The sequence below is a fragment of the Bemisia tabaci genome, chromosome 7, assembly GCF_918797505.1.
Source record: "Bemisia tabaci chromosome 7, PGI_BMITA_v3".
Classification (NCBI taxonomy): Eukaryota; Metazoa; Arthropoda; class Insecta; order Hemiptera; family Aleyrodidae; genus Bemisia; species Bemisia tabaci.
In genome coordinates this window covers 45,087,576-45,111,100 of record NC_092799.1, presented here as the reverse complement: position 1 = coordinate 45,111,100, position 23,525 = coordinate 45,087,576, and the positions used below count along the sequence as shown (strand labels likewise).

At 40.9% G+C, this 23,525-nt stretch overlaps 2 protein-coding genes across 9 annotated transcripts in view; both read right to left on the bottom strand.

Moving 5' to 3' along the window:
* Ndae1 (Na[+]-driven anion exchanger 1) overlaps positions 1 to 23,525 on the bottom strand; it is a 139,501-nt gene that overhangs the window by 88,553 nt on the left and 27,423 nt on the right. The gene's annotated exons all lie outside the window — the stretch shown is intronic.
* Positions 1,870 to 3,719, bottom strand: LOC140225046 (uncharacterized). Its single transcript, XM_072302491.1, has 2 exons — positions 2,878 to 3,719; positions 1,870 to 1,902 (listed from the first exon to the last, which is right to left on the bottom strand). Exons 1-2 carry the CDS (start codon positions 3,658 to 3,660, stop codon positions 1,870 to 1,872), a joined length of 816 nt encoding a protein of 271 aa, XP_072158592.1. The 5' UTR covers positions 3,661 to 3,719.

Sequence of the window (23,525 nt, the reverse complement as noted above, 5' to 3'; positions counted from 1 at the left end):
CTTTGTCCAGAGACAGTGTATTAGCGGAGAGGCTACGGAAACATGTACCTCGCTTGCAAAGTTTTGAACAGCTCTTCTCTGCAAATTTTAAAATTATAATGGGAGAAGTTTCGTATGAGATTTTATAGGAAAACATTTTAAAAGAGGAAATAAATATATGCACTGTCGTAAATCAAGAAACAAGGTTTTGTGCGAGAGTCATCCGAAAATTAAGGTTCGCTACTTTGTATCTTCCGAACGAAAACAGATAAATCAAATCGGTAACAAAAGTCATATTTGACATACTTTAAGCTTCAAAATAAACTCAAGGTTTTGAAATTCGGTCGAAGGGTTCGCGAGAAGATTCAATTTTACTGAGACAGTCTCTTGTCGCCGCGTGCCCAAAAATCGACACGGAAAAAAAGAGGTAGGGGTGAAGTCCCAGCTTGGGCAATTTCAATTAATTGTGGTGAAGTACCTCAATAAATTTTGATATTACCCCAATAAATTATGTTACGGACTGAAATGTTGCGGTATTGACTACCCCAACTTGAGTTACGGTGTTACTAACATTAATTAGAAATGTCCATAGCATCTAACAAATGAGGTAGTACCACTATTTTAGGGAATAACACCTAACACCTTTTTCCGTGGAGGTTAAATTCAGAGAAACGTTTCAATTAAAAATCGACTAAGGCATTACGGTCCTTCGATAGTGTGCAAAACCTTTACAACACTCCAAATAGTGCCGATCAGAGAGCAATTTCGAATTCCTACCATCCATTTGCTATCATATACTTTACTAAATTGAAAAGAGAAATGGAATACATTATATACACTTGTCGAATAGCTGAAAGCGCACAATTGGGCAACCTTCAGTGTCAACCAAAATTGTTGCCTGCGCGTGGCCGTATAAACGGATTAGTCATTGGTTAGTGCAAGGAGTGAGTAATTTCCCTAATTAATTTGCGCTTGTGTAGGAGTTAATTAATCAAGGAGTATTTGCTACGACAATAGAGTTCCGGTAACTGAATTGAAGCTCATTAACATGATTGCAAATGCAGCGTGAGATTCAGACACCTTGAGGATTTTACCTCCGCTATTCAATGGGTAAAATTACTTATCCAGATAGGAACAGGGAGCCCCAATCCACCCCCTCGTGCCTGTCAAGAACCTTTAGGAAGGTTTTAGGAGGAATTTTATATGGAAAGGGTTCGTGCGAGGCTTAGTTGACAATTTTAGAATGCGGAGAGGGTCTGCATCCACTTTAAGCGACGAGGATAAGACGGGTAAAACATAATGGACCACTAGACAGGGTACGAATTTTAGCATTCTAATACATGTTTCTGAACCAAAATTTCACGTAAAATACGATTCGCGCAACAAAAGTTATTGAAACCAACTCTTAGCGAAGATATTAACGTTTTTATTTCACATCAGTTACGAGGAATTTGAACTGGCCGCTCACAAGAAACTCAAAGCTCTACGCGAGTCAAATCGCGCACTACAACGGTTTCAGCAAGCTTCTCAATCGAGCAATGTTCATTTCCCACCATGTGTTGTTCAAACTATAAGCAATTTGCTATAGCTGAGCCAAAGCGTCAGGACTGAGGTTGCCAGATTTATATATCGCTGAGACGTTGATGATAACGTTTAGCGCGCGATGTGAATCACGTAGAGCATTGAGTTTTCATGAGCGGGTGGTTTCAATTCACGCACCAAGAATCATTAAATATCTTCGTAAGGAGTTAATTTCGGTAATTTTCGTTGTGCGAATCGTGTTCTACGTGAAATTTTGGTCAGAAATCATGTATCAGAATGCTGTAATTCGTACCTTGTCTAGTGGTCCATTATAGTGGATACTAGATTTCTGGCAATAGGTACGCAAGATTACTTGAAAATGTTGTAGCCAGTACTAGATGTCTGATAATGTTTATCACACATGAGAATTCTTAGATGTTTCAGTTTGGATGTTTTCCTGTGCCTTTTTTCTCTCGTTCTCTGTTTGCGCTGCATTTCGGATTTTGCTTGCCGTCGCAGTGGTGAGGTATTAATTTTTTTGTACTTTAGAATATGTTAACCGTTACGATTTTCACAGTTAAAAATGTCACAATAAGACGCCGAAACGCGTTGTCTCCAATTTTATTATAATAGCATTTAGCCCCGTTATATAAAGCAATTAATACTTTTTTATTAGATTTCTTCTAACAGATGCATACTCGTTATAAGGTATCAAGCACTAACAATTGGACGTTATAGCTGAAAATTTAGTTGTGTTTGCCATTCTTTTTTATCTCAATGAGAGAATTGGAATGTTAAATTTTCCCCCACGAAAAAAATCATTTGATAAAAAAGTGGCCAGTCTTTCGGAGGAGTCCTTTTGGGGAGGGACGGGGGGCTGGGGGAAGTATACTTAGAGTTAAGTAATATATTTTGGGATTTTTTTTTTTTTTTTTTTTTTTTTTTTAAAAAAGAGTTTATTTCCTAGGAGGAAATATATATGTTACGGGCAACGTCCGGGTCTCGGGCACCGTCGTCAATGCTCGGTCACTGACGACGGTGCCCAACTCGCCTGGGCATCGTCGTCAATGCCCGGACATTGACGACGGTGCCCGAGAAGTGCTTTAAACGGTCGGGCAAAGATTGGGATCGAGAGAGTAAGGCAACCATGCCCGGGCACTGACAACGATGCCCAAGGGTTATCGGGCACCGTCAAAATGAAAAATAAGTGAGATGAAAATAATGAATCACCTATTTGTTAGTGCAGGATTGGGAGTTGTGACAGCGTGAATTGCACAGCACATTTCGCGCACGACAAGAACACCGTTTTGTTGTGCATTTTTGGCGGCAGTCACATTTCTGCATCCCTTGCCCACCGGATACGGATGCAGAACATACGATTTGACGCAAACTTTTCTCCGTGCTAGGAACAGACTCCAATGGTACGAGGTCAGATGAGCACGGCGTGAACTGGGACCTAGTGTACAAACAGCGGATGACGCCTTCCGTTGTTCCTAACTTATAAAATCCGTTCTTTTCCTCCAATACCACTGCCGACACATTTCGGGAGTCGGTGCGGGAACGATCTACAGCGGGGATGGGCACAAGGACTGTTTTCCCTACGGAAACAGGACTGAATTTGGCGTCAGATTGCTTCTTCTTTTTATTGGCCTGAACCTCAAGGTTTTGTAGAGCAACACACCTTTTTCTAAGTATGTTGTTGATGTATGGTTCAGAAGTAGGAGCTGTTTCAAGTAGAGCTGTTTCAGAAGTAGGAGCTGTTTCAGAAGTAGGAGCTGTTTCAGAAGTAGGAGCTGTTTCAGAAGTAGGAGTTCTTTTAGAAGTAGGAGCTGTTTCAGAAGTAGGAGCTGCTTCAGAAGTAGGAGTTGCTTCAGAAGTAGGAGTTGCTTCAGAAGTAGGAGTTGCTTCAGAAGTCGCTGCTTCAGAAGCTGGTTCAGCATCAAGCAAACGCTCCAGATCCTCCTCTGTTTCGACTTCATCCAACAACTCGTTGGGCAAGGAAGTAGATTTCAGTCCCACTCTTGCAGGGCAGCCAAACATCGCTTCATAAGGAGACATTTTGATTCCAAGATGAAAGGCTCTGTTTTTACTTAGCTGAACGAACTTGAGACCCGCAACCGAGTCTTCAGAATTCTGGTCTTTCATCCAGGCTCCCAGCATTTCCCCCACATCGCGGTTAGCCCGCTCCACAGAGCCTTGCGACTGGCTGTGGAGGCTTACCATGCACTATTTTCAAAGTGGGCCACATATCCTTCAAATTGTTCATAATGGAATTGACGAACTCACGGCCGTTGTCAGATTGTAAAATTAAAGGTGCTCCTAAAAGACAGAAAACATCCACTAGATTCGTTGCCACAAGGTCCATTCGGTCTCCTCAAGCAGTGACAAGTTCGGTCGCCTACCGTGGCCCGTTGCCCAATGGTGCAGGGGCATCGTTGCCGCTGCCCGCCAAGGACGGTCAATGCCCGGGCATTAATGCCTCAATTACATTGTGGAAGACGATGCCCAACTCGCGCGGGCACCGTCGTCAATGCCCGCTCAATGACGACGATGCCCAGGCGAGTTGGGCACCGTCATCAATGCCCGGGCAAAGACTGACTTTGCCCGAGACCCGGACGTTGCCCGTAACATATACAATTATCTTAATGTATGTACATAAGGGTATATAAATTTAACGACTGGATAATTACTTATTTCTATAATGATTATAGTTAAACTTGTGGCTTAATTTTAAGATTAATAAGGACTCATAAGGATTAGGAGGATGAAATGAGTGAAATTCAAATGTATTGAGTATTATTAACTCGTAAAAGTCAGAATCAGCGTTGGTGACAAGCTCCCATGGCTTTTTCCTTTTGAATCTTCTAATTTCCTTGATATTATTTAGAAGTTCAATGGCAGTTTCGTTTGGGTGACGATGTAGCCTGTCTTCGTATCTTTGCGAAATTTTTGAATATATTTATAAATAGCTCCTTTCCCTAAGTCTCTATGGATGTCCTTATTAGTCTCATACCTTTTGGCACCACACAATTTCCTTAATACTTTAGACTGCATTGATTGCAATGATTTTAAACTAGTTTTGGGGGCACAGCCCCAAATTTGGCAACCATAAGCCCAAGTGGGTCTTATAATTTGCTTGCTTTTGGGGATTTGGCGTCGCCTTATTAGAAGGTTCAACAGCGAAGTAACATGACACTTTTATAGCTTCCGGCTTTTAGGTTGACTAAAATTAGAATAAATTTTTTGAGCACAGATAAGTCGATCAAAGAGCAGAATATGCGCTAAGAGCCTCTTACATTTCAAATTAAACGAAATAGCAAATTTTCATTGAAATATCAGGAAAAGCTGCAAGTGCCATGACTGTTCAGTAATCCCATTACAACTCCGTGACTCCAGTCTATTTATATTTTTATAATGATTCCACGAAATCGTCTTTGACGGTGTAAAGGAGGGTTCCCTTTCAGTGCCAAAATTGAATCACTCGGCAATAAGTACGCCATTGATACTCGTTTGCAGTGGCGTGTCTTGCTTTTCGATGAATCGACGAATCTGCCATTTCAATCAATATAAAAGGGTCGACGATCAGGGTGTTCACCAATAATCGATTCTTTACAATAGCTTCAAGTGGGAAAATATCGATCGATGATCCTCGCTTTGCCATTAATACTCGCCCGACGCCATACGAACCTTTGAGTAACGAGATTCTCTCCCACTCGTCGCCCCTCTATCTGGCGCTGACGAGGGCTCAGTTTCTAAAAAAAAACAACAACGAAAACGGATAAATTGAATTGATGTTTTCACGACCTCCACTTGTGCGCCCCGAGTGCCTCACTTCCATCATTCATGTTGGCATACATGTTTAGCATGCACAATGAACTCCCGGAAACTTAGGCGAACTTAGTATTTATCCTCTAAAAACGCCGTAAGGTCGAACATAGATGCCGCACGTGTAAGCGTGATCAGTTTTAAGGGCTGTACTGCACTATGAAAAAAGAATTTGACGTTGAATAATCGTCTCTTATGTATGATTGCTTTTTTGTGTGAACTTATGAATGAATTTTTTATCTAAATTTTTAAATACAACAGATTAAAATGTACATTAAATTTTCTGAGAATTAGCAAAAATAAGCTCTCAAATGTTCAGAAAATTCTTATTAATTATCATGAGAGGAGAGATCAGGGCCGGATTTACCTACTTGCCGCCCATGGGCCGCCTGTACTTTGCCACCCCCTTCTCATTCGTTTTGAGACATCAATAAAAACCATCAAGTGAAAGTGCCAGAGGGGGAGGGGTGCATAGGATGCGTTTACCTACTCGTGTTGGATACATTTTTTGCGAAAGCCCTGTCAACACTACTAGCAAAATTTCACGGAACTTTTCGCGAAAGTTAAGTTCCGTAAACCTATCTCTGTGTGGACAAGGTCCTCCATTAATAAGAAATGAACTAAAAAATTATGAAAGAACAAACATAAATGTGTTATAATAATTTTAACTTCGGCCGCTGCGCCGCGCTGATCGTACTGTGTTTGGCGCAATGGGTGAAGTATTCATGCAGTCTTGTAGGCGCTAATATGTGTTACATGCCGACCGCCGCGCCGAGGGCTTGTCCTTTTCATCTCAAGTCCTCGTCATCATTCCTCTCTCCGCTAAGCTCCAGGCCAAGTTGCGAGTTTAGTTCCTCTCTGAACTCGACTAATTAAAGATGCTGTCTCTTGTATCACCGAAAAACGACAAAATTAGAATTTACTATACTCTCAGGAAAGAGAGATTTTGTCCCCTTTTCTCATTGATATTTTTTTTTCTGAATCCGATTTTTTTTATACCTACATTTAAACTAATTTCAAAATTTGCCGCCCTCCAAATTTGCCGCCATGGGCCTCGGCCCATGTGGCCAACCCCTTAATCCGGGGGACAAACTTTACCTTAAAATCAGTGAGGACTGAAGACTCTGAGCAAAACAGAATGACTCAAATATTTAACAAACTTTTCATTTACTTGCAAATCATTGAGAATTCGCAAGAAAGGATTTAACAAGGGAACTCATTTTTTTCCATCTACAAACGCTTCATTTCTCGCAGGAATCATAAGTACTTCAGACCTAGAAAAAAGCACTAAACTTCAGTCAGAGGAATCAATTGAGAAAGAAAATATTTGATGGCAGTAATATTAAAAAAAAAAAATCTGTGAGTAAAGAATGCGGACAACAGCATAAACTTTCAGAAAGCGACTCGTCGATTGTAGGCGAAACAAAAAGCTGACCCGGTAAAGAGCACTCGTCGGGAAAACTTAGCACGGATAAAATAAGAGGGAAGAAAGAGAGAGAGAAAGGAAGGAAAAGAGAGATAGATGCTGGGAAGCGAGGAGAGGTTGTAGGGAAGAGAGGTCAAGAGCCTAGAGAACAGTCTCAAAAAAGGTCGTCGAGATCGAACTTTTGCCTCGAGCTGAGTTGCATTCAGAGCGGCATTGAAGGACTTCCATGAATATTGAGGAATTCCAGCCATATATTTTGATACGAGGCCTGAGTCTTCGATGGATAATTTAAGATCTCTTTACACGATCAAAGTTATACCGAAATGCGCTTATGAGCAAATATTTCAAAAAGGCAAATGTTCTTATCAATATAACGCGATTCGGAGGCAGAATTTTAAGCATCATCGCTCAACAATCTTTAAAAATGTCACCTTTTTAGGGTGACTGAAAACGCCTACAAACCTAAGGGGATACTTCAAGCATTGCGCAATGCGTGAAGTATCCCTTAGGTTTGTAGGCGTCAAGGCGCCTTTCGGCCTGAGTCTTCGATGAATAATTTAAGATCTCTTTACACGATCAAAGTTAAACCGAAATGCGCTTATGAGCAAATATTTCAAAAAGGCAAATGTTCTCATCAATATAACGCGATTCTGAGCCAGAATTTTAAGCATCATCGCTCAACAATCTTTAAAAATGTCACTTTTATAGGGTCTTTACTCAAGTTGCAATAGATCCAATTCCAGTCCCCATTGTAATCCTATAATGAGACTTAACCATATTTTTAATATATTAAAGCAGACAGAACTAGACAGACATACAGATATAGAGAAAGCTTTAGTAAACCAATTCTCACTCAACGGTACTCTCACTCTCACTTATACGGTCGTTCCTTAATCTGCTCCTTTCCTTGGAGAGGCCACATATCATATACATTGTGACTTGGAGTAAATGATGGAGATGTTTAATGCGGCATCATAAAAAAGACCATTTTATGAGTAAAATTCAACTGTATGACTTTGGAAATGGATCTTTGCGAAGAATAAGATTACTCAATTAAAATAAAACAGTAAAAAACGTGCATTGCGGGTCTTGCGAATTTTAAGGAAATTCAACCCTCCCTCAATGTTTCACATTAATATATAATTTATCATTTTATGTCTCGTATGTGTTTTTATGCAACTTTCTCAATTTCTTGTAAAGATCTTTTCCCAAAGCTGCACTTACGGATCTTACTTGAACTCCGTAAGTATCGCTCTTTTCATGATGCCAGTTGAGGGTCTCCTTTAAGCCTTCTTTATCTTAGGGCCGTCCATAAAATATGTGACGCTAAATTTGGATTTTCTACACCCCTCCCCCCAGTCTTCCCTTCGTGACGTTTTTGTAAGGTATCTTTTCCTTAAAACGAGAAAACAAAATGGCGCAACACGCTCCTCCACCCCTGCCCCCCAGATCTTTACGTATTTTATGAGGGACCCCTATACGAATTGGACCGCGTTAAACAGAAAGGAACCAAGCCACATCAGCTATTGCCAAATTTAACAGGGGAATTAGATTTTTTACGAGAGAACGTGTGTGCGGATTCCTTCAAAAATTTTAAGGAATTGGCTTTATATTATGGAGAAAATTCATAGAAATTTGCACAAAAATCCGCACAACCGTTTTCACGTAAAAAATTAAATTGCCCGAATAAATTTGGCAATAGCTGATGTGACTTGGTTCCTTTCTGTTTAACGCGGTCCAATTATTTCTCTTCCATCTCTGGTTCCAGAGCGAAAAAATTCCCAGAATTGCGGTGGCGTTTCGAGCCACATTTCAAATCATCCTCAATGTATACATCATTTTTCAATTTTATACGATCGCCGGTGTGGGTTCTACGAATTCTGAAACGCTCTGTATGAACTTGAAGATGTTGAAGAATTTTCGAGATCCTTCCGAGAATTATTTAAAAGCTCTCCCCAAGCGAAACTCGCACTCGTCGAAATTCATACAGTACATCAAACCGGGGAAAAATTTAGAGCGAGGCCTGCAGCCTAGTAAAAAAGTATGAGCTTAAAGCAATTTGGGGATCATCGTGTCGAGCCGGCGCATCTCGGATATTGGAAAGAAAGGCTTCAAAAAGGGCAATTTCAAAGGTCTCAACAAGCCTTTCTACTCAGTTTGACGGCAACGTTAGAGGAGGAGAGGCTGAAAAGTAAATAGGGAAGCAACATTATGTCTTTCAGTCGATATCTTCGCGTCTCCATCTCTTCTCACTCGCCGACAGTGAGTGAAAAAACACCAGGGAGTATCAGGAGAGAGTGAGAAAGGGAGTAGAGATCCTTTACTCCGCTTCAGACATGGGGAATCAATTTCTGATTGGCATTTCTTTTTGAATTTCTTCGCTGTCCCAAACTGTCGCAATGATTGCACTTTTCACACTCAAAATATTTTTTCTCAAGTTTGAATTGTTGACAGGAAAATATTTTACGCGCAAGCTCAAAATTGCTGCGAACTCTACTTTAGCTCAACATATGGATTGCTTTCTTCTTGCTTCATTCGCTGTAGCCTTTTAAATCGGTATCCAGAAGAACTGTAGTCCACTTAACATAGTCCACAAAACCAAATTTTACAGGAGAGGAAAAACAACTGATTTTCTTGTCTAACATGTGGACTAAAAATTTTCTATAGGGTTCAAAAGGTTGGTTTTAATGTATTTTTAAGAGTTCGGAAATAATTTCATTGATGGAAAAATATTAAATACTTAAAGGATTCATCCTTTTCTAAGAAAATGAAGAAGAAAAATTAGGTTTAAAGTAAATTTTGAAAGCTTAATTACTCATTTCCGTTATTAAAGTAGATCATGAAAATACAAACTTTAGATAAAGGTAAAAATGTCTAAGCATTGCTCTATTTATTTCGAAATAATATTAAAGAGCAAAATCTCAAAAATGAGTAAAAGGCATTCAGAAAAACACAATATTTAAAATTTTGGACGCACGCCTATCTACCAGAAACCAATTCATTCATATCCGATGCAGGTCCCTATTGAGGAGATATACAAAATCGCATTTGTGCAGGAGACGGCTGTGAATAAGCTTATGTCAGCCAGATTCTGCATGAAAATACGGCCATATCTGAAAGAATGTTATGTTTACGATCGCCCAGTTGTTGCTTCGTTAAGCTGCTTGGAACGTTTGTAACACCGATCCGCCTTCATTTCTTTGCTTATGCAATACGCGCAGCTATTGACCACGAATAGTTGCATTCAGCCATTATCATTAAGCGTTACGCGGTTACGCTACGATTTTAAGAGGTCACTTAAAACATTCCCATAGCTCAAGATTTTCCACTGTACAAAGACTAAGACCAAAATTTTAAAACGCTTATTAAATCATTCCTTGACTTATGGTCTCCCGTGAAATCGCCTGAAGTTTGGGAATTGGACGCAAATGTCGGCATTTTGATAAATGTTTGGAGGATTATCGTCAGGCTTAAAGGGTTTATCAAGATGTTTTCTTGTTATAAAAAGGAAAAATCGTATCTGAATTTTTCCGTGCGTTAAGAGAAAAAATAGATGAAAATGACAATTTTCCTTACATTTTGCTTTTCGAAAGTTTTCACATCGTTCATCAGAGCCTTATATTTGGATAGCCTCTGTCCAAAAATGCGACGAATCTCAGAATCGTAATCTAAAATAGAATGAGCAGTCTGTATCGGCATTTGGCGAAATGCCGGATTTGATTATTATCCTGCGGCAAAACACACAGAACTTTCAAGTAGGTTTCGAAACAAGGCGATCGAGTACATCATAACATTCCGACTTCAGATTTTTATGTGGTAAGAATAAAAGTCTGGTGCTTCAAAGAGGCCCTGAAAGTTTGGCCTAAATAAGTTTTCTCGTGAATAGCACTGGATGCTCAGCGGAGGATGCGACTTATTTCTATTGCAGTTTTTTCCTTATTCAAGGGGAATCGCCTACATGCTTAAAAAAAGATCTCTAGAACAAATGATGACGGTTCACAGAAATAGGGGAGTTTACTAGCCGAGCGTGATAAACTAACATTAAAAGGCAAAAAAGACCGAAATATTATTAACTATTATCGTGAGAAAATGAAAAACAATTTTTTCATGTAAAATATATTCTTTTCCATGGAGAAAGTAGCGGGAGGAATTTATTTCGCACGGTTATTTGGTTCTCCGCACGCGCCAAAACTTTGCGTCTTTACTAAGTGATCGATTGTGATAACGATGAGTTGAGTTTCATAGCGGAAAAATGCAGTGGCGAGGCGTGAATGATCAATTATTTATATCTCCCCATTTGAAGCTGTGGTAAAGAATCGATTATGAAGGTGTGTGTTGCGAACACCCTGTTTATCGATCCTTTTTCATTTGTTTAAATGGCAGATCAATCGATACATGCAGAACAAGCCACGCCACACAGTGGATCGAATCAACCAGAGAGGTCGGACATGAAATTTCCCGCCAAAACTGCAACTTTTGATGTTTAATTCATCAAATTTTAAATATTAGGGAATGTTTCTTGGAGAAAATTTCACGAGAAAACCAATGACACCTCTTTCAGAACCTCAACGTTGTGTATAAACGGAGTTATAAGCTTTTAAAGTTTCCAAACTTTGTCCGACCTCTCCTATTGACTCGATCCACCGTGCGCCACTGAAAAAATTCATTGCACCGTTGACCGGGGCACTCCATTCTCCCCCGTAAATTGTCATAAATAAACTTCTGCTGATCGATTGACTTCTTCTTTTCGTGTTCTGCGACACCCTTTCATTTCCTCTATTCTCAGCGTGGGGGCCGATGAGGTGATTTTTCTCCCACGCCTGACGCAGTGAGTTCGGAACGCATCGTTATCCTGGGTTCGTCGGATTTATTGCGTAGATCATCAGACCTCTGTTCTTGTAAGCCATCTATCATTTTTCCGCCCAAATGATTCCACCCACGCATCAAGGCTCCCCTGTAGTTCTTTTCCCCAGTGTAGTTGGACTCGGGAACGAAAACGAAGCTTCAATCAGAGAAGCATGAGGGTTGCTGTGCAGTTGAGTTTCTTATTTGGATTCTCAGAGCCGTTTCTTTCGTCACTTTTAAATTCGAGAGGTTTGAATGATCCCAATGGAACGTTCAAGTCCGAAATGCAATTCTCTAGAATGCTGGGTTTAGTGGGAATGCCGAGTGTGCATTCACATGTTGCCAATTGCCTACCGTTAAAATGTTTCATTTTCATAGATTTCATCATTATTGCCCCTCAAAATTTTCGAATATGCTTTAAGAAATTGTGAAAAAATATTCTGAAAATTCCAAAGTAAAAACTTCACCGTCCTGTCTCAGAAAATTTGACAATCGGAAGAACATTTGCAGCGTTTGAATATTCATGTGATGTTTTTTCTCACCCCAAGCATTCTTGTAAGCAATCTCTAAATAAATCGGGGAAAATTCAGGTTACAGCTCACGACTCACGGAACAAATCGATACTGTGACAAAATGGAACAGCTAAAACAAAGATGAGCCAAGTCAAATCAAGATTAAACTGCGGAAAAGATGTTTGAAGTTTTATTCCTCGATGAGACTCAATATTCGAGAGAAAGTTCAACGCCAGAATCCAAATGCTGAAAACTTCTTTTCTTAACCTTGAGTGTTTCATTAAAGACCACCACGTGTAACTAATTATGCTCAAAACTGAACTGATACAATAAAAAAGGACCAACTCAAATTTGTTGTAAAAATGAGTTAAAAGCGGCTTGCAAGGCCGGATTCAGGGGGTGGCCTCATGGCGGCAAATTTAGGGAGCGGCATATTTTGCAATTTTTTTAAATGTAAGTATAAAAAAAAATCGGATCCAGAAAAAAAATTATAAACGAGAAAAGGCGACAAAATCTCTCATTTCCTCAGAGTATAGTAATTTCTAATTTTGTCGCATTTCGGTGATACAAGAGACAGCACCTTCAATATGTTTAGTTAAGAGAAAAACCAAACACGCATTTTGGCCTGGAGTGGCGCAACGCAGAGAGAAATGATGACGAGGACTTGAGATGAATAGGAGAAGTCCTCGGCGCGGCGGTCGGCATGTGACACCTATTAGCGCCTACAAGATTGCATAAATACTTCACGCATTGCGTCAAACACAGTACGGTCAGCAGCGGTCGACGTGAAACGCATAGCGCCTACAAGACTGGATGAATACTTCACGCATTGCGTTAAATACAGTGCGGTCAGCTCGGCGCGGCGGCGGCGGAAGTTAAAATTATTAAACCACACTCATGTTTGTTCTTTCATAATTTTTTTGTTAATTTTTCATAAATGGAAGGCCTTGTTCACACAGACTCCACTTTCGCGCCAAGCTCCGTGAACTTTTGCTACTAGTGCTGACAGGGCTTTCCCAAAAAATGTGTCCAACACGAGTAAATGCGCCTGATGCACTCCTTCCCCTCCGGCAAGTTCACTTGATGGTTTTTATTGATGTTTCAAAACGAATGAGAAGGGGGCAGCAAAATACAGGCGGCCCATGAGCGGCAAGTAGGTAAATCCAGCCCTGGCTTTGATCTTAATCAGCAGAAAATTTCCACCTAGCAACAATTCAAATTCGAGAAAAAATACATTGAATGTAAAAATAGGCATTGAATTTCACATCACGCATTGCCGAGTTCTATGTAGGAATAATACTACTAATTTCTTTTACTCCGTTCGATTTTGATGTGACTTAATTAATTTCTGTCAACTTCTTTTTACCAACTCCCGTCTCATTTTTTCCGAACTCGTTTATGTCCCCTTCACTAAATTACTTTCACTTTAATTGAATCCAAACTCTGCAAAGGTAGCTCTGGATCAATACTTCCTCTAGACAAATAACAAATGGCATTGCAATCAGACACTGTCGTTCATTTAGATTATTCATATTTATATTGGAGTCAAACTCTGCTAAAACATCGACTCGCCAAAACGCAAATTCCCGCGGCAACGGAAACGCCAAATCAGCGCGTTCGCGATCAAATCATCGAAGGTGCGAAATCGCTCGAGGCGCGTCTCTCCCGATCTAATCCGGCGTGTCACCGGATGACGTAAATTGAACTGAGTGACGTAAATTGTAAGTAAACCCGGGAGTTTTGTCCGGCGGGTGTTTGCAGGGACTCGGCTCGGATAATTTAATACACCGTCGTGGCTCCTGCCGGCGAGAGGGGCGTCAGAAACGCGTAACTCACCGCAACAACACTGAATAGATACGTTATTCTATCCGAGCACTGCGGAGCAGAGTGAGAATTAGATCACGGGAAGGGCGGGGTGGGGAGGGGGACGAGCTGCGAGCTGCGAGTACAAGCAGGCGGCCGCGAGTTAGGGATCCTGGGTTTCGGGGATGGGATGGGGGATGGGGGGATGGAGGGATGGAGGGTGAGATCTGTTTTTCCAGGAGCCGTCCTCGAATTTTACGCGATAATTAAAGCGTGGGAATCCGGGACGCCGTTTCACGAATAACTTTTCTCGCCAACTCTGTCGGCCGTCGTTTCGCGCGAGTTTACGGCGGGATTTAGATACCGAGCGTTTTTCACCGCCCCGCAGAATGTCCGTCGGTTTTCGCAGTTCCGTGCTGTGTCAGCTTGCTCGGACCAACCGGGACGATTTGGATGAAGTGTAGCAGGGTGAACAAAGTTCTTTGGGAAACAAGCAGTCAGCGCGTCGTAGCATTTCTCTCCAGTTTCTTACGGAGAAACGTTTTTGTTTCAAAATTTGAATTGTAATCAACTGCAGGAGAATTGTTTGATAATTCCTAATCAAAAACAGTTCAGGTTACGACTAAAACATAATTATTATTAGTTTCGTTTTACCTTTGGATAACTTGTTTTTCTCCTGGTTGTTTTTAATTATGGGTATTTTTACATTATAAAAAGGTTATAGAGTTGTCGAAACAAACATGCCGAACTTCTTTCCGGGGAGAAACATCCCTTTCCTCTCCGGAGACGAAACTCCTCTCTCCGAAGAGAAAACTATTCTGTCGGGAGAGTTCCTTCTCGGAAGAAAATAGTTTCCTTCTCCGAAGAGAAAAGTTTTCTTTTCGGAGAGAATACATTTCCGTCGGGAGAGAAAACCTTTCACCCGGGAGACAAGACATCTCAACCGGGACGGAAAACTCCTCTCTTTCTCGAGAAAGAGACTTCTCTCCCCGAAGAGAAAAAAGGTATATCATCATGGCAAAAGAAAAAATAAATAAAAATAAATAAATAAAGCAGTGGGAACCGTCTCGAAAGTGAAACGAATGCCCCGTGAGGGTGTAAATTGCGTGGCTGTGTGAAACCCAAGGAAAGAGAAGAAACAGCCCCGGAGAGAAAACTATTCTCTCGGGAGTGAAAACTATTCTTTCGGGACAGATAATCACTCTCTCTGGAGACACAAGTATGAAATTTTGCGTAAATCCTCGCTATTTTTTAATGAGATAAATGTGCTTCTGCAAGAAAGTAAGTGCTTTAAACGCTGCATGTACAGGGCCAGATTTAACAACTTGCCGCCCATGGGCCGCCTGTATTTTGCCGCTCCCTTCTCATTCGTTTTGAAACATCAATAAAAACCATCGAGTGAACGTGCCGGAGGGAGAGGGGTGCATAAGACGCGTTTACCTGCTCGCGTTGGATACATTTCAAAAGTTACAAAATTTCACGGAACTCGACGCGAAAGTTAAGTTCCGTAAACCTATCTCTGTGTGGACAAGGTCCTTTATTTATAAGAAATGAACCAAAAAATTATGAAAGAACGAACATAAATGTGATCTAATAATTTTAACTTCCGCCGCTGCGCCGCGCTGATCGCACTGTGTTTGGCGCAATGCGTGAAGTATTCATGCAGTCTTGTAGGCGCTATGCGTTTCATGCAACCGGTCCTGACCACACTGTGTTTGACGCGATGCGTGAAGTATTCATGCAGTCTTGTAGGCGCTAATATGTGTTACATGCCGACCGCCGCGCCGAGGGCTTGTCCTTTTCATCTCAAGTCCTCGTCATCATTCCTCTCTGCGCTGAGCTACAGGCCCAAGTTGCGAGTTTAGTTCCTCTCTTAACTCGACTAATTAAAGATACTGTCTCTTGTATCACCGAGAAACGACAAAATCAGAAATTACTATACTCTCAGGAAAAAGAGATTTTGTTTCCTTTTCTTATTGATAATTTTTTTTCTGAATCCGATTTTTTTCATACCTGCATTTAAAAAAATTGCAAAAAATGCCGCCCCCTAAAGTTGCCGCCATGGGCCGCGGCCCATGTGGCCACCCCCTTAATACGGCCCTGTGCATGTATAGAATCATATGAAAGTAAGCAAAACATTCTCAAAAGTATCATGTTGATTATTTTACACTGTAGGAGGGAGGCAACATTTTTTTGGGGAACGGGACTTCAACAGAAATCTTTAAGAACATTTGAAATTTGAATGGTATTGATGAAACTTGCCTGAAAATGAGATCAAATACTGAATGGGGGAAACGATCCCCCTCCTCCTCTCTAAAATACTTCCCCTGCGTTTCTCTTTGATTCACCTTCGTTATGCGGCGGGCGCCAATCATGCAACGGGGCTACAGTGACTCAAAGTTAAGCCTTTTAGGCGTTGTGGCGTGCGGGAGGAATGCAAGGTAATGACTTTAGGCGGTAGTTAACCGGAGCCTCGCCGCCTAAGGGCGTGGGCCGTCTCTGCCACACCGCACACCGTGTCCCTCGCCTCTCACCGCTAAAGGCTCAGTTTATTAGATTCTAGTTTCAGCTCCCCCGCCACGCAGGCCGTAAAACGGTAACTCGTCAATTTTCAAGAACGTAAAAAGCCCCGCGCTTAACGGTGGATTAAGGGGTCCGTGCGACCGTTTCTACCTCACTATTCTGAAGTAAAAACGCCGCATAACCATTCGAATGTTGCCAAGTCTCTTCTCAGAAATATTTATTTTTGAGGAAAGTTATCGATATTTTTCCTTGGAATTTTAACTTTTTTTAGACCAAATTACGAAAGAAATCCTCTGAATAATCGGAAGAGTAATATTCACAATTTTTTTTGAATATTCGTGATTTATCGAAGGAAATTTGTCAACGCCTGGTGGCTCGCACAGTGTTCTTACTTGTTGAGGCAGTTTCTCCGGCATTTCTTTCCATGATTGAGGCCGTTCATAGAATACGTAACGCTAGAAATCGGATTTTTGTCCCTTGTCTCCTTTCCCCCGTAAGAAGGTCTACACTCTCTTAAAAATATTTTACACAAATGCAGACTCCAAAAAAAGTAGAAAAATGAATAGTAAACCTTAGTTTTTCCTTCCTTCTTTTCCATTTGTCAATAAAATGAGGCAAAACGGAGAGGAGATAATGAAGGCAAAAAAATTAGTCCAAATATATTACAATCAAATAATTCCCTGGAAAAATAATGTGACAAAGGAGAAATTCCAAGAAAAATGAGACGGAAATCCTCTTCAAAAAATGCAGCGTAATACGAAGCGACTCTGGATCCCTCCCTTCCACGTAACGCAGGCTCAGATCCTTCCCCTTAGAGCGTTGTGTATTTCATGTACGCATTTTTTATTGGTTGTATTTGAATCGTATGTTTGAGGAAACGCCATTCCATCTGTTATAAAACGGGCCGTTTCCACTCATCGCATTTAATACCCATCATACGTCGTCTCTAACTTCAACAGGCAAGACCCATGCCTAGATTTCACTGAGAAAAAAAAAAAACACATTGGATCTAGAGTCCAGACTCTTAAAAACATCGACAAGAAAAAATACCCTTGATTCAATCAGATTTAAGCTTAAATCAAGAACCAAGCCTCTTAATTTGAGCGGATTTTCTTTTGATTTAAACTTAAATCTGATTGAATCAAGAGTCCTTTTTCTTGTCAATGTTTTCAAAAGTCTGGACACTAGATCCAATGTGTTTTTTTTTTCCAGTGTTGCTTTCCTGGCAGGAAAAGGCAATTAAAATTCTATTTTTACATTAACAAGCTTTATGCTGGTTTGTCCGCTTTAAGGGCTTATTTAATGAATTACATGGTTTGGTGCTCTAGTAAGGTTTTTTGAGTACCAGTATGTATGAGTTAAAAATGTAGGAACAATTCGAAGTACCTGGCAGTGAGTATTATCATTGTAGTCCGATTTAAGGAATATTTTAAAGGCTATAAAATCGAGGTATTAGAAAATTGGACTTTATTTTGAAATTTGGGACTGCAATTTCAGGCTCATCCATAAAAACACTTATGTACATAGGGAAACTAATGGTACATACGTTGTTTTCAGGGCCGGATTTACCTACTTGCCACCCATGGGCCGCCTGTATTTTGCCGCCTCCTTCTCATTAGTTTTGAAACATCGATAAAAACCATCAAGTGATCGTGCCGGAGGGGGAGGGGTGCATAAGATGCGTTTACCTACTCGTGTTGGATAGATTTTTTGCGAAAGCCCTGTCAACACTACTAGCAAAATTTCACGGAACTTGACGCGAAAGTTAAGTTCCGTAAACCTATCTCTGTGTGGACAAAGTCCTCCATTCATAAGAAATGAACCAAAACATTATGAAAGAACAAACATAAATGTGGTTTAATAATTTTCACTTCCGCCGCTACGCCGCGCTGATCGCACTGTGTTTGGCGCAATGCGTGAAGTATTCATGCAGTCTTTTAGGCGCTAATATGTGTTCCATGCCGACTGCCGCGCCGAGGGCTTGTCCTTTTCATCTCAAGTCCTCGTCATCATTCCTCTCTGCGCTAAGCTTCAGGCTAAATTGCGCGCGTGTTTAGTTCCTCTCTTAACTCGACTAAATTGAAGATGCTGTCTCTTGTATCGCCGAAAAACGACAAAATTAGAAATTACTATACTTTCAGGAAAAAGAGAGTTTGTCCCTTTTCTCATTGATAATAATTTTTTCTGAATCCGATTTTTTTATACCTACATTTAAAAAAATTGCAAAATTTGCGGCCCCCTGAATTTGCCGCTATGGGTCGCGGCCCATGTGGCCACCCCCTTAATCCAGCCCTAGTTGTTTTTAAACTGAGCCAGAAATTGTAGTTCCTCATTGCAAAATGTAGTTCAATTATTCTTTTCTTGATGCTGTGATAAATTTAACATGTATTTGAAGTACCTTTTACCACTTCAACTAGAGCGCAAGTTTTATTTGGAGGTGATAGAGCCGGGCAAAGCACCGGCACCCGCAACAAATCAAATCAGACGTTTTCCGGTAGAGTGGATAGGAAATGCAAGCCCTCTCTTGAGAGAATTCTAACAATTAGACTCCTTAACGAATAAAAGGATTCATTCGCGCAAAAGAGGTCAATAGTCAATGGTAGATTTCAGCGAGAGTTTGTCTGTTTAAAGGATTGATTGAATTTCGGGATTAGAGTGCTTCAGGTGGAATCCAACGCTCAAGCACTACCGGTGGCGATTCTTACAGGCTGGCAGTGCCGTTTCCTCTCAATTGAAATCCATTCTAACCTATATATATTCCTTTTGATTCATCTTAGGCGAAGCAACCCAATTCGATTACATTGATTAGTTAATTAAAATGAACAAATCAAGATTTGAATCATTGAGAACGAAAACACACCAACTCGAAAAAACGAAATCAACCAAGAAACAAGAAAATGCACACAAGTTGCAGAAGTTTGTACAAGAAAAATATTTTTGGTGCCGAGAGACAAGTACTCAAGGAGTGGACACTTTACCTAAAGGTCCAAGTTGGAACAGATGCGTTAACTTCAATGACCCTCATGAAAACTGATTCTCTTAAATGAAAATTGACCATTTTCGAGTTACCGAGTTGGTGGGTTTTCGTTCGCACTGATTCATTCGCAAACGTGCAAGAATTGCCACTGAGTACCTCCGCACAAGAATGACTCGAGTCCCGTTCTGTAATCTTCAGCTCAGATTTTTGGTAACATAAAGTAACCTCACGTAACGTGCACTTAGCAGAGGTCGGTATTTTACGGGGAAAGACTACTCGTATTTCGTACAGAGTCTGTTTCCGCCAGGTATTACGAAAGTTGACGCACTCAGTTACCCATTTTAAATTACGTTCTGTACCTGGAGCGAACATTTTTTCGCCTCCTATCCACCGTGTAGGCAAAATCAGTCCCTAAGCGACGAAATAGTTGTATGTGCATAGATTGCCAGGGAGATCTTAAACGTATAATGTGACCGTCCCCATGAATGGAGACTGTAATCAACAGTTGCAGAGTTTTAGGAGAGCGGTTTTTGCCGAGTTGAGGAGGAAAATCGATCGCCAAGTCTCGATGGAGAGCTCTTCCTTTCCGGTATTCTATGACGTAGTTGCGAGCGTTCTGTTAGAATTCAAACAATTCTAGACTGTTCAAACTTGCCACTGGCACAATTTTGTTCAATTTTGTTTTTTGTTCTAGTTCCATTTTGTGCCAATGGCAAGTTTGTGTTCTAGCTGGAGCGCAATTCAGCTATGCATTCACGACTGCAAAAATGTCGAAGGAAATCGACAAGCCTAGCGTGCATGAAGGCTATTTCAATTGTAATCTTCCGTCACATTCTTACGGCGCAATGATACAACTATTTGAACTCTCCGGAATGCGTGAGGTATCACGCCGCATTTGAAGGCGTTTTCAAAACAGCCGCGTTCCGATACCCGGATTATCGTTTTTCATAGTTCGTATTATTTTGTTTTCATTTCTAACCACTTGTTTATCCTTAATCTCGTAAAAAAACCACCCATTTGCTAAATTCAATTCTAGCTGGAGCGCAATTCAGCTTTGCAATCACCACCGCAAAAATGTCAAAGGAAATCGACAAGCCTAGCGTGCATGAAGGCTATTTCAATTGTAATCTTCCGTCACATTCTTACGGCGCAATGATACAACTATTTGAACTCTCCGGAATGCGTGAGGTATCACGCCGCATTTGAAGGCGTTTTCAAAACAGCCGAGTTCCGATACCCGGATTATCGTTTTTCATAGTTCGTATTATTTTGTTTTCATTTCTAACCACTTGTTTATTCTTAATCTCGTAAAAAAACCACCCATTTGCTAAATACAATTGCATTACAATCTGGCAGTGTAGTAAATTATGGTAAGTAGGAATTTAAGTACTTTTTGGTCCAAACTGCACTGGAAAAAAAAAACACATTGGATCTAGAGTCCAGATTCTTTAAAACATTGACAAGAAAAAATACTCTCGATTCAATCGGATTTTTGCTTGAATCAAAACGAATTCCGCTTAAATTAAGAGGCTTGGTTCTTGATTTAAGCTAGATTTTGATTGAATCAAGAGTACTTTTTCTTGTCGATGTTTTTAAGAGTCTGGACTCTAGATCCAATGTGTTTTTTTTCCAGTGTGTGTTTTTAAACTGGAAAATTTAAACCGCCTTTTCTCCTCCATTGTCACGAACCAACTCGTAATACTAGGCCAGCATCGTTAAAATTGACCATAGTTTGCAATAAGGAACTACTATTTCTGACTCATTTGGAAACAACATATATGCCATTGGTTTACCCATGCTTTTATAGAAGAGCCAGAGATAGTGGCTCCTCATTGCGAAATGTAATCAAAATATTGTCCCGCTACGATCGGCAACGGTCGGCAAGGATTCGGCAGCTGATGGAATTTGGCGGTTGATGGAAGCACTCAGCCGTGAGAGCCGCCGTCCCGCGCAAATTAAGTTTGTCAAACGTCAATGCGAAAGTCGTCGTCGCTCCGTCTCCACGCGCTTCTAAACGCTCTTCCACACGCACTCGCTGCCCGTGCGCACAACGCCGAAAATCATCACTCAGGGAAAACGGGAAGGGAACGGGACCAGGTCACGGCATTTTCGCCGGCCACCGCTCGCGCTCCACGTCCGTTGCAAATGCGCGATGTTATTTCAACCGCATTAAAAGTTCGCTCAGGAGTGGCGCAAAGGCGGAACGCGGAAAGGCGCTTGTCACTCCTCCTGTAAACAATTTGATTGCACGCTCGGGCTTGCGAGTGGGGCTTTGCCGGGAACACTCTCACCTCCAGTGGCGTGTCGTGCTATGCGATGAATCGATTATTTTCCCTTTCAAACCTATGGGAAAAGATCGACTGTCGGGGTGTTCGCGACGCAAACCTTAATAATCGATTCTTTAGCATAGCTTCAAATGGAAATAAATCGATGGCCGATGATCCACGCCGCCCCCGCTCGGTCGCGGCATTTCACGGGACAAACCCCCGTCCTCAACAACAGCACTACACCACTCGGATATCAAACGGTAAATGTTAGGTTCAGAGTTCAAAGGCGTATCCTATATCGATGGTCGAGTTGAAAGCGTATCGCTATTGAAACGTTTCAGAATCTCCAATTATGCGCTATAGGAAAAATTAGCCTTCATTTTGCAAAAAAGGAACCATTATTTCTGACTCATTCATAGAGGCGTCATCGCCAAACTAATGGGAAATACTATTGCCGAAAAGAGCTAGAAATTATGGTTATATTGTAACATCTGTACTGATATTATAACCATTTTTTTACACATATAGGTCCCTTACTAACAATAAGTATATGTTGCGGATGCAAATAACTCGATTTCTCCAAAATTGTTATTTATGTTTATTTAACTCACAACTACGAACATATCCTTGACATTTTTTAAACGAGAAAATCTCTTGAAGGAGTGGAGAAAATTCTCGATAAATTTTTAAGGAAAGTAAAATTAGCGGCGATGTATCAATCGCAGTTTTATGAAGAACAGGGAGAGAGAGAGAGAATGAAAGATAGAGGAGGGAGGGCAGTGGCGATTTTGCAAGTTGGCAACACTGTTTCTCCTCCATTTAAATTCATTGAAAATATCGATCTTAGGTGAGGCAAGCTGCCTCACCAAGAATCGATTGTTTCACATACATTTAAAATGAGAAAAAACAGTGTTGTCAACTTGCAGGAGTCGCCATTGAGGAATGGGGAGAGGGGGCCAGTGAGATGTTGAAGGAATGTTTGAACCCTTCGTGCTCCGTTTTAGACCCCCCTCCGCGTATGAAAATATGAAATTATTGAAACAAAACTCGGCAACACTGAAAATTGTTACATATTTCAGTCGAGCAGATACGGACTTGAAATTGATATACGACCGGACGGGTGAATCCTTCGACGGGTCGGACTCAGAATTTATAAGCAGATTTACCCAAGCAAATTGAGATTGATCGTCACGTTGCATACGTTCCTGGGCGTTTTCCACGCCCCATTGATATACAATCCGTTCGCAATGTAATTCGATTGTAGTTTTTTCATTCAAGCGGGTGCATAGGAAATTATGGTTTACCGAGGGATTTGAGAACCGAGCGAAATTCCCTCTTGCTTTTTCATTCCCTTTGTTCTTGCGCCAGGTATCACGGGGGTCATGGTTTAAAAAAGTAATTGGTAAAATCGGGTCATGGCTGGCACGTACAAGCTGGCATGGGATTCAGGCAAGAGTAGTTGATTTATAATTGCGTCATGGGGGGATCTCAACGCCTTTTTTTGAATCCTCTGAGAGGGTGGGGTGTCATTTAAAATCCACGGTCCATTGATTCAAAAAGAACTTTGTCCAACCCCTTTTTTAGATCTCCCTTTGAGTTTTGGGGTATTCGCGAGATTTGTGATCCTTGTCACCTTTGTAAACAGAGGAAAATAATTTACAGGAGAGAAATTTGGTCAAGTTGAGTCGAAAGTCAGATGTTTGAGTTTTCTATGGAAAGTCTCTCCGGTATTAATGGAATAAGTTGCAAACACTTTATAGCATATCGTGTGCAATTGACGAAATTGTTATTTTTATCCAACAATTTTGAGTAGAAATAAATTAATACATTTTATTCAGAGGTTAGCG